The following is a 10,736-nucleotide window of genomic DNA, read 5'->3' as shown; positions in this document are numbered from 1 at the left end:
CTGAACAACACCATTCCGCACTGAACAACACCATGCCGCACTGAACAACACCATGTCGCACTGAACAACACCATGCCGCACTGAACAACACCATGCCGCACTGAACAACATTATGCCGCACTGAACAACACCATGCCGCACTGAACAACACCATCCCGCACTGAACAACACCATGCCGCATTGAACAACACCATGCCGCACTGAACAACACCATCCTGCACTGAACAACACCATCCCGCACTGAACAACACCATGCCGCACTGAACAACATTATGGCGCACTGAACAACATTATGCCGCACTGAACAACACCATGCCGCACTGAACAACACCATGCCGCACTGAAAGACACCATGCCGCGCTGAACGACACCATGCCGCACTGAAAGACACCATCCCGCACTGAACACCATGCCGCACTGAACAACACCATCCCGCACTGAACAACACCATGCCGCACTGAACAACATTATGCCGCACTGAACATTATGCCGCACTGAACAACACCATGCCGCACTGAACAACACCATGCCGCACTGAACAACATTTTGCCGCACTGAACAACACCATGCCGCACTGAACAACACCATGCCGCACTGAACAACACCATGCCGCACTGAACAACACCATGCCGCACTGAACAACACCATGCCGCACTGAACAACATTATGCCGCACTGAACAACACCATGCCGCACTGAACAACACCATCCTGCACTGAACAACACCATGCCGCATTGAACAACACCATGCCGCACTGAACAACACCATCCTGCACTGAACAACACCATCCCGCACTGAACAACACCATGCCGCACTGAACAACATTATGGCGCACTGAACAACATTATGCCGCACTGAACAACACCATGCCGCACTGAACAACACCATGCCGCACTGAACAACACCATGCCGCACTGAACAACATTATGCCGCACTGAACAACATTATGCCGCACTGAACAACACCATGCCGCACTGAACAACACCATGCCGCACTGAACAACACCATGCCGCACTGAACAACACGACGTCGCACTGAACAACACGACGCCGCACAGAACAACACGACGCCGCACAGAATAACACAATACCGCACAGAACAACACAATACCGCACAAACAGTTTTAGATAATATTACGTCGCAGTCATGTGACGCGGACATGACGTCAATAGGCGGAACTCACGGCAAAATTATAATCCGTGGGCGTGGCTTGCAACAGGAAGTAGGAAAGCGGCAATTCTGGCAAACAAGACACAGCGGTTAGTAACACGATGACTAACAAGGCAAATATTTTTGTTTTCAGCTTGCAACTTGACCGTCTAGAGCGTACAAGGTAATTACAACTGTTTTTTTTTAGCCCTGAAAAGCGAGGGAGTGTGGCGTTTGGGAGGAATGTCGAACTCGGCGTCTGCTTCCAGCCACAGACGCCAAATTTCGACGATTATTTCGACTGGTCAACGGTTGTAAATTATTGCGTTGACTAAAAACTTTATTTAACTCTACTCTTAACTTTGCCGTTTCAGATATGCGGGTATTACACCGCGGAAATGACGTCAATAGGCTGAACTCTCGCCAAAATTCAAATCTGGGGGCGCAATGGCCTTGAGCGAGACACCGGATACAAACACGACGATTATCAACAGAAATATCTTTATTTTCTGCTTGCAAGTGGACCGTCTAGAGCGTACACGGTAAGTACAACTCATTGTGTTTAAAAAGATTTACGTTTGTGTAGTTTGCGTTGCGTTGTATCTGTGAATGTTGGTTGAGGCTAAATGTTAATGTTTAATTTCATTCCTTTAGGTTCCACGGTGTTTGTTGGCTGTATGTTTTCCACTGCAAGAAGAGGCTCGTATCATTGACCAGCAGGAGCTACAATGGTGAGTACCCCTTTCGTCTTCCATTTATGTTAAACACTTCCTATTTCATGTCTAACAGTACTCGATTTAACAAATAACCATAAATAAATACAGTGTGGGCAGTCACGTTAACATATGTGATTATCCTGCCTAATATGTTTATCACAAATATGTCACTAATCACTAATATGTTTATTTGTTTATCACAACACCTTTGGACCTTCAGCAATCGATTATTTCCCTTCATCTACATAGAGACAGAACGATGGTGTCTTAAACATCTCATTCATTTCACCAAATAACTTCACGCAGGTGGATAACGGCCGTCTCGGTCACGCTATGTTGCGTGATGCAGTTTTGAAGAACCAAATGCATTTATTCAATGAATAAGTCAAGCTAGTTCTATGTTTATGATGTTGTAAGTTACGGTACCGATTGAAGTTGAGTTCGAAGCCAGTGGAAAACAGCGCTGCGTTTGTGCTCTCCAGGTACAAATGTTGTGATCTCTGACTGACGACCGGGCGAGACTCGAGTAAGAGATGTCCAAACGAGCTCCGGCAGGGCGGGCCAAGGCGGAGCGAACGGACGCCCTTCAGGCCGCCAATGACGAGCTGAGAACCAAACTGATGGACGTCCAGTTAGAACTTCAGCAGGAGAAGAACAAGGTGAAAACCTCAACAGACAGACACTGCCTGCCTCCCTGCCTGCCTCCCTGCCTGCCTCCCTGCCTGCCTCCCTCCCTCCCAGTTTTCCCGATGTAGATTAGACATGCGTGTGCCATGACTGTGTCAGCCTACATCAACAAATGCACCGAGGACGTCAGCACCACTAAGAATATCATCACCCGGGGCAACCAACGACCCTGGATGACTGAGGAGGTACGTCAAACGCTACGAGCGCGGAACTCTGCCTTCAAGTCTGGCGACAAGGAGACACTGAGGACAGCGAGAGCCAACTTGAACCGTGCCATCAGGATAGCGAAGCGAGACCGCAGTCGAAAATTTCAGGATCGTTTCCACGACGTCAAAAACATCAGGAGTATGTGGCAAGGCATACGGGCGATTACAGACTACAACTCACCCTCCCCCCCCCCGGTGGGTGTAGTTGATGCTGACTTTCTAAATGGTCTAAATAACTTCTTTGGGAGGTTCGAGGCACTAAACGGCACTCCAGCAGTTAAAACTGTCCCCCATCAGGAAGAGGAGGTACTCTGCCTTGACTCCGCCGATGTGTTGAAGACCCTGAGGAGAGTCAACCCCTGTAAGGCCCCTGGCCCCGACAACATTCCTGGGCGTGTGTTCAGGGAATGTGCAAGTCATCTGGCTGGGGTCATCACAGACATTTTTAACACCTCGCTGGGCCAAGCCACAGTGCCGGCGTGCTTTAAGACTGCCTCCATCATTCCGGTGCCGAAGAAACCTCAAATCACCTCATTTAATGATTACCGGCCTGTTGCACTGACTCCGGTTATGATGAAGTGCTTCGAAAGGCTGCTTAAAGGTCACATCGTTTCCAGACTCCCCCTATTATTTGACCCGTTCCAGTTTGCCGACCGGCAAAACCGCTCCACTCAGGACGCCATCTCCTCCGTTCTTCACCTGAGCCTGGCTCACCTGGAGGAGAAGAACACCCATGTGCGGAGGCTGTTCCTGGACTTCAGCTCAGCGTTTAACACCATCATCCCACAGCATCTGGTAGGAAAATTGGAACACCTGGGCTTCAACACCCCCCTTCGCAACTGGCTGCTAGACTTCCTCACCAACAGACCTCAGTCAGTCCGGGTCGGACAGAACACCTCTGATGTCATCACCCTCAGCACAGGCTCCCTTCAGGGCTGCGTCCTGAGGCCCCTGCTGTGCACCCTGATGACACACGACTGCGTCCTCAGGTTCACCACCAATCACATCGTGAAGTCAGCAGACGACACAACGGTGGTGGGGCTCATCAGAGACAACAACGACCTGGACTACAGAGAGGAGGTGGAGCAGCTGGTGGGCTGGTGCAGAGAAAACAGCCTGATCCTGAATGAGGAGAAGATGAAGGAGATCATCGTCGACTTCAGGAAAAAACAGCCTCACCACGCTCCACTGATCATCAACAGCTCAGCTGTGGAGGTGGTCAGCACCACCAAATTCCTGGGGGTCCACATCACAGAAGACCTCACCTGGACTATGAACACTACGGCACTGGTCAAGAGGGCACAGAAGCGCTTGTACTTCCTGCGGAGGATGAGGAGAGCCCACCTGCCCCCACCCATCATGAGGACGTTCTACAGGAGCACCATAGAGAGCATTCTGACAAACTGTCTCTCTGTGTGGTGTGGAGGCTGCACCGCCTCCGATTGGAAGAACGTGAGGAGAGTGGTGAGGACAGCAGAGAGGATCATAGGGGCTCCTCTTCCCTCCATTCAGGACATTTCATCTCAGCGCTGCATGTCCCGTGCCCGTAACATCATCAATGACCCATCACACCCCCACCATGGACTGTTCTCCCTGCTGCCCTCTGGGAAGAGGTTTGCAGCATCCGCTGCAGGTCCACCAGGTTCTGCAACAGCTTTTTCCCTGCTGTCATCAGACTGTTGAACACTAGAACTGTTGAGCTCTAAACTGAACTCTGCATCACACATTCACAGAACTGTACTTTATGACACTACGGACCTCTATCTTGCACTATCTCGCACTACCAACTTTACTGAACTTGTATAAACCCTTTAAATAGAAGTTTAATACATGGTTTAGCATTCCTCTGCACACTCTTGAATACTGTTTTGCCTACTTGCACTATTGCATAATTATCACTGCTGCACTTTATACTTATTTTTAATATATATATATATATATATATATATATAGTATATATGTATATATATATATTTTCATAGGATATGTTACTTCTATTCAACTGCAATATCACTACTTTGTTGTAAGACGTATGCAACGGAATTTCGTTTTGTATGCACCATGTGCAGACAAGATGACAATAAAGTTTGTCTAAGTCTAAGTCATGTCAGGTCAGCTGTCTGGAGAGAGAGAGAAGTCAGGACCTGCGGGCGGAGCACCACCGTGCCACCGCCGCCATGACGGAACTCAAAAGCAAACTCCATGAGGAGAAGCAGAAAGAGTTAGCCATTACCAGGGAGACATTACTGCGGCAGCATGAAATGGAGCTGATGAGAGTGATCAAAATCAAAGATGGAGAGATCCAGCGACTGAATGCCTTGGTCCTCAGCCTGAGGGACGGCTCCATGGACAAGGTGATCCGCTCTATCCGTGTCTGACTATCCGCACGCCACGTCGGGCTTCGATGCGGCCGCGACCGTATTGTGTAGCTTGTCCCCAGTAAGCGTCGCGGCGCTCCGTTGCGGTCTCAACGGCCCGGTGTGGCGCAATGTCTGCTCAGGTGAGGAGGGGGGGCGCTTTGCTGGCGGAGGTGGAGGAGACGCGGCGGTGTCGGGAGACCGAGCGGTGTCGCCTCCACCAGGAGCGCGGAAGAAGCCCTGGCAGCGGCCCAGCAGGCCTGGCAGTCCCGAGCGGCCGAGCTCCGATCGGCTCATCACCAGCATCGGGAGGAGCTGAGCCGAACCAAGAGAGACTGCGAGAGGGAGATCCGCCGACTGGTAGGACTGATCAGATGCGCGGTGCGTGGCTATGTTCCCAATTTCGTTGTATACCTGCAGTGCAATGACACCTAAGGCATTCTATTCTATTCTATTTCACAAGAAGAAAATGTCCGGTTGCTCGCTTCGCTTTTGTCACAGCAAAGGTGTTCTAGTCGATTCAAGAAAAAAATTGGCCGGTTGCTCTCTTTGTTTTTGTCACAATTCTGGCAAATGAGTTTTCCCGCCTGCCTGAGCGCTCCCCGTTTGTACATCCAGACGGATGAGATCAAGCTGAAAGACAGAGCGGTTAGTGTTTTGGATGAAGCCCTGGGGCCGGCCACGTCCACCGCCTTCAGCTGCAGACTCAGGCTGCCGAGCAGCAGATCGCTGCCCTGAGGGATTCCCAAAGGGCGGGCCTAAACTACCCTGGAAGTGGGGTCAACGCCGCTACTAGCAATCCTCTTCATTGCGTAAGCCACCTCATCACACACTTGCAGTACGCATGACTTAGTTCGTTGCTGGAGGAAGGTAGCACAAAAACAGTTTTGAACTTTGAACGAGTGCTTGTGTGTGTGTGTTGCGGGGCGTTTTCAGTCTCAGGAGGATCGGGACACGCGACGGTTTCATCTGAAAATCGCTGAGCTCAGCGCAGTCATCAGGAAACTGGAGGATCGAAACGCCCTGCTTTCTGAAGAGCGCAATGAACTGGTAATTTATTGACGGCACGCTTGAAGGTTTGCGCTACGTTTGATGCGCGCCATCCAGCGAGGCACCCATTGCGCTTGCTTATTAGTTGAGCGGCGCGGCGAGTCGGTTGCCTGGTAGATGTCTTTTATTGGGAGCCAAAGCCACGATTCCGTTCAAACCGATGCAAAAGGAATGGATACGTTCTGGCCCGCGTGTTGTGCGTCTTTCACATCCCGCACTTCATGCTTGCAGCTAAAGCGACTGAGAGAAACAGAAAGCCAGTTTCTGCCACTCCTGTACAAAAACAAACGCCTGAGCAGGAAGAATGAAGAACTCTCGCTGGTGCTGTGTCGCCTTGAAAACAAAGTGCGCTTTGTCACCCAGGAGAACGAGGAGATGGCAAGCTTGGTAAGTCGACGCGGACAACGGCGGCGTGCCAACAGAGTCCACTGCATTTGTGTTCCACAGAGAAGGCCTAGTTCGCTCAATGACCTGGACCGCGGTTGCGGCCAGCAGGACGGTGAAATGGAGTTCCTTCAAGTTGTGGAGCAGCGGCACATCATCGACGACTTGTCCAAGGTCTTCAGGCAGGCGACTCGGTGCACGTACGGCAGCGCCGCGCTCGCTCGCTGTCGCCAGGAAACCTTTTCCGTCCAAAGCTTGGCCGGCGGCCGCCATCCAAAAAATTGGCCCCTTAAATTCCGACCTTTCAAGCAGGAGCATTGTGCGCACGCGTTTGAACACGCTTTAGACTTGTTTTGCCGTTTTCAGCAGCTCAAAGCTCCCGTTTTGTCAGCGCCTTTGCCACTCGCTGTGCGCTGAAAACGACGGACTTGCCCGGCTGCTCAGCCCGTCAACCATGAGCCGCGAGTGCGACGTCATTGTCCGTAGGCAGCTAGTGGCAAAATGCACCCTGTTAGAGTTGCGCTCGCTCCAACTTATTTTGCAAGAACCACACGGGAGACAAGTAAGTTCTTTTGGACACCTGCAGGTGGAGAGTCCATCCGTTGTACGAATGAAGTCTGACTCTCGGCTCCTGCACGAGCATTTTAATTAAGAGAAACAGGGTGGGTGTAAGAGTGGATTGAATAGAGGAAGCCCTTGACCTCTAGTCAAAACATAGCAAGGGGTGTTTTACGACTTTGTGTAGGAAGGGATAAGCGATAGGGATAAATAAGGGATAAATAATATTATTTATTACAGGTCGCAGTCAAAGTCAAAGCAACACAATGATACGATAAAGATAATCTGGAAAACCCTGACACACCCTGTAGTTGTCACTTTTGGAAAAGACGAGCGTCCCTCCAATCATCGCCGGTGACGTGTTTTTCAGGCTCTGGAGACAGGAGCTCATGTCAGAAATGTCATTGTGAGTCGCGTTTGTTTCTGCGCCGGAGCCGTTCGTTCCCTTTGCATCCAAAGAATCTCAAAGGCGGATTATTTGTGTCGACAGGAGAGAGATTTGCTGCTACGATACCGACGTCGAGAATCTCTGAGGAGGAACAAAGCGTGAGGTCCTGCAAGGTGAGTCTGTTTGTTTGCGGCTGCTTGGTGTTGCGCAAGATGAAATGGCCTTTTTCTCGCTATCGTTCCTCTCGTCGATTCATCGTGAGGTGTCGCTTCAGTTTGTTCAGAGAGATGTTTGCTTCCGCGCCCGCAGGTCATCGAAACATTTTACGGCTACGACGAAGACGTGTTGGTGGACTCGGACGGATCGTCCTTGTCTTTTCACACCGACAGAACCCCCGACACGGAACCCGAAGAGGTAGCCCGCCATTTCTGCCAGCGTATTGGCACCAAACATTCCTCTTCAGCCTGGAATCGGACTCGTCTTTGCGTCGCGGGTGCTTTGTCGCCGGTCTGACTGATTCTGGTACTAGTGCTGTGTTGCATTGGTGTGTGCATGAAGAGGCGGAGCTTCGCTACCGCCAGCTGACGCAAGAATATCAAGCGCTGCAACGAGCCTACGCTCTGCTAGCCCAGACCAGCGAAAGGGGACTACGACGCCGAGAAGGAGATCAAGGTGGCGCCCCTTCCCGCAACCCCCGGCCGGGTCGCAGCCTCCCCGTTCTCACCCAGCCTCGGGTGTTCTCTGGTCTGAAAGGAGGAGGAGGAGCCTCCCTCCTCCTCCTTTCAGACCAGAGAAAAGCTGATGGTAGAAATGGGTCACTATCAAAGCAGAGTAGCAGATCTGGAGTCAGCGCTGAAGCAACAAGGACAGGTAAGCTCATCAATGAGCACACCTTTTTCTCAGACAAAATAGCTACATTCTTCAGTCACTCATCCGTCTGGCATTACTGGACCAACCCCCCCCCCCCCCCCCCCCCCCCCGAACGTGGCTGGGAAAATGCGGAGAAAAGCAAATGTCATTTTCCAGTCAACCAAAGAATTTGTGGATGAAAATGACACAACATTCCAAAGCTGTCCACGCGTTTGTCTCTTCTAGAATGTCAAGTGGGTGGAGGAGAAGCAGCTGCTGCGTCAGAGCAATCAGCAGTTGGCCGAAAAGGTGACGGAAAGAAAGGCGCTGGGCGGAGTCGCTTGGCGTCACACCTGTCGGGAAGCCCCGCAGATGAGGTCTGACTGTCTTTTCAGGTCAGGCGGATGGAGGCGGAAGAAGCGCGTCTGAAAGAGCACATCCAGGATATCCGAGACCAAAACGAACTGCTTGAGTTCCGCATCCTGGAGCTGGAGGTGGGAAGACTCGCACAAGCGTGTTGAGGCCAGAGATGTGACGGACGGACGGACGGACGGACGGACGGATGCATGCCTCTGCCTTTCAGGAGAGGGAGTGGCGCTCCCCCGTCTTGAAGTTTCTGCAAGTCCGTTTCCCAGACGGCCTCAGCCCTTTGCAGATCTACTGCGAGGCCGAGGGCGTGAGCGTACGTAAGGCGTCCCTCGCAACCCTAACCTTAACCCGAGGTCCCAGAACACCTTACATTGCTCCTTGCGCCTTTCCCCCGGACATCGTCATCAGTGATCTGATGAAGAAGCTGGACATCCTGGGCTATAACGCCGTAAGTGTATGTCGAACTCCTTATGTTCGCACTCCACGAGACTCGGCGGCTCAAATGTGACTTTTGGAAGGCTTTGCGCTGAAAGAAGCTTGTTGACGCTGTGCCTTTGGGCTCTTGCAGAATCTCACCAACGAGGAGCAGGTGGTCGTGATTCACGCCAGGACCCTTCTCACCCTAGCCGAGAAGGTAACGCGCACGTCCACGCACGCTCTCGCATTCTGCTTATGTGACAGCAGCCTTTCCTCAGTGGTTAGAATACATCAAAGTGACCAAGTCAGCACTTCAACAGAAGATGTTGGACATTGAAAGTGAGAAGGTAGACAGACACGCGACATCAGCCAAGGGGAACTCCGGCAATGTGCCCCAACAATTCTGACCTTGAGCTGTGCTAGGATATGTTCTGCAAGCAGAAGGGCTACCTGGATGAAGAGTTGGACTTCAGGAAGTGTTCCATGGACCAGGCTCATAAGGTAAGCCGCCCTCAAATCTCCCGCCGGACCACTGATGGACGAGGATTGCGGCCCAGAGGATCCTGGAGCTGGAGGCCATGTTGTACGAGGCGCTACCGCAGCGGGACTGCCCCGCCACGGACGGCGAAAAAGCCAGCCACGCTGGCGTGAATGACGTGCTGACGGCGGATCAGAGAGAAGAGCTTAGGAGCGCCGTGGACCAATGGAAGCGAGCCCTGATGTGCGAGTTGAGGGAGCGCGACGCTTGCATCCTCCAAGAGAGAATGGATCTGCTGCACAGCGCGCAACAGGTAAGGGCCCAAAGCCAGCCCGGCACTTACTTGCACGCTTACTGGCTTTTGAATGCCACTTTCCATTTGTCCGTCCTAGAGGAACAAAGAGCTGAAAGAATTCATCGAAGCTCAGAAGAGACAAATCAAACAATTGGAGGAGAAGTTTCTGTTTCTCTTTCTATTCTTCTCCTTGGCCTTCATTCTGTGGCCCTAACACCAGCTGGTGAGTGAGCTCCAGCGGCACCGCACTCGACACCTCCGATACACTGCCAGCCGGTCTCAGACGTTGGCAGACGCTCCGATGCCAACGTATACCCCCCGCCACGGTGACAGAGGCACCGCGTCACACCGGCGCTCATCCAATCAGAAGGCAGGAAAAGCAAATTCACATGCAGGGCACTTTTGAACCAGAAGAGAGCGCCACAAAAAACGGTTGTTGCCCCAAACGCGCACTAAAAAGGGTCAGAATAACAAGAGTCCCACTGGCCAGCCGGGGCCACCCGTCCAGCTGTTTCTTCAGGGGGGAAAAAAATTGGAGTCACCGGTGAGTACATTTTGCATTTAGCTCTGCTTTTCTGCTTCTGTCTTCAAGTGTGTGGCATCCTGCGATCAAAGAGTCAGCCAACCCCAAAGCGGTTGACCTCAACGTCCCACCACCATGCCTACCAGAGCAGGTGACGTGATGCTTTGGACATCCTTCCGTCTCAGATGCCCAAAAGTACTCTTTGCCACATCTGCGGCAATACGGTGTCTTTTCAAAGGTGCAAATAAATCCAGCGTGGGCGGAACACGCACGTCTTCGGTTTTTCCCGCTTTGTTTGTGTGACAGCTGT

At 51.8% G+C, this 10,736-nt stretch overlaps 1 protein-coding gene and 2 long non-coding RNA genes across 4 annotated transcripts; all 3 read left to right on the top strand.

Annotated features, from left to right (window-relative positions):
• Positions 1-4,782: 4,782 nt before the first annotated feature.
• LOC148390224 (uncharacterized) lies at positions 4,783-6,761 on the top strand. 2 transcript variants are annotated; one of them, XR_015861317.1, is made up of 4 exons: positions 4,783-5,475; positions 5,734-5,927; positions 6,052-6,165; positions 6,397-6,761. It is a non-coding gene; the product is annotated as an uncharacterized LOC148390224 (long non-coding RNA). The 2 variants fall into 2 exon arrangements; XR_015861316.1 differs by lacking the exon at positions 4,783-5,475 and having other exon boundaries at positions 5,524-5,927.
• Positions 6,762-6,844: 83 nt separating this feature from the next.
• LOC148390223 (uncharacterized) lies at positions 6,845-7,944 on the top strand. The gene is made up of 3 exons (XR_015861483.1): positions 6,845-7,513; positions 7,598-7,668; positions 7,805-7,944. It is a non-coding gene; the product is annotated as an uncharacterized LOC148390223 (long non-coding RNA).
• Positions 7,945-8,236: 292 nt separating this feature from the next.
• LOC148390222 (janus kinase and microtubule-interacting protein 3-like) lies at positions 8,237-9,415 on the top strand. Its single transcript, XM_088389621.1, has 6 exons — positions 8,237-8,365; positions 8,591-8,653; positions 8,740-8,838; positions 8,928-9,161; positions 9,282-9,347; positions 9,395-9,415. The coding sequence occupies exons 1-6, from the start codon at positions 8,297-8,299 to the stop codon at positions 9,413-9,415; spliced, it is 552 nt and encodes a 183-aa protein (XP_088245747.1). The 5' UTR covers positions 8,237-8,296.
• Positions 9,416-10,736: the final 1,321 nt, after the last annotated feature.

The sequence above is a fragment of the Syngnathus floridae genome, chromosome 11 (genome assembly GCF_059516105.1).
Source record: "Syngnathus floridae isolate MCC-2025c chromosome 11, RoL_Sflo_1.0, whole genome shotgun sequence".
Lineage (NCBI taxonomy): Eukaryota > Metazoa > Chordata > Actinopteri > Syngnathiformes > Syngnathidae > Syngnathus > Syngnathus floridae.
The sequence above is the reverse complement of the archived record's forward strand: the minus strand, read 5'-3'. Positions and strand labels throughout refer to the sequence as shown.

What these genes read in the sequence shown, in the direction of transcription:
- LOC148390222 (XM_088389621.1), top strand. Translation starts at nt 8,297, where the DNA reads ATGGTAGAAATGGGTCACTATCAAAGCAGAGTAGCAGATCTGGAGTCA. An exon ending in TCCGCATCCTGGAGCTGGAG is followed by an intron (nt 8,839 to 8,927) that starts GTGGGAAGACTC and finishes TCTGCCTTTCAG; the next exon opens with GAGAGGGAGTGGCGCTCCCC. An exon ending in TTCTCACCCTAGCCGAGAAG is followed by an intron (nt 9,348 to 9,394) that starts GTAACGCGCACG and finishes CTTATGTGACAG; the next exon opens with CAGCCTTTCCTCAGTGGTTA.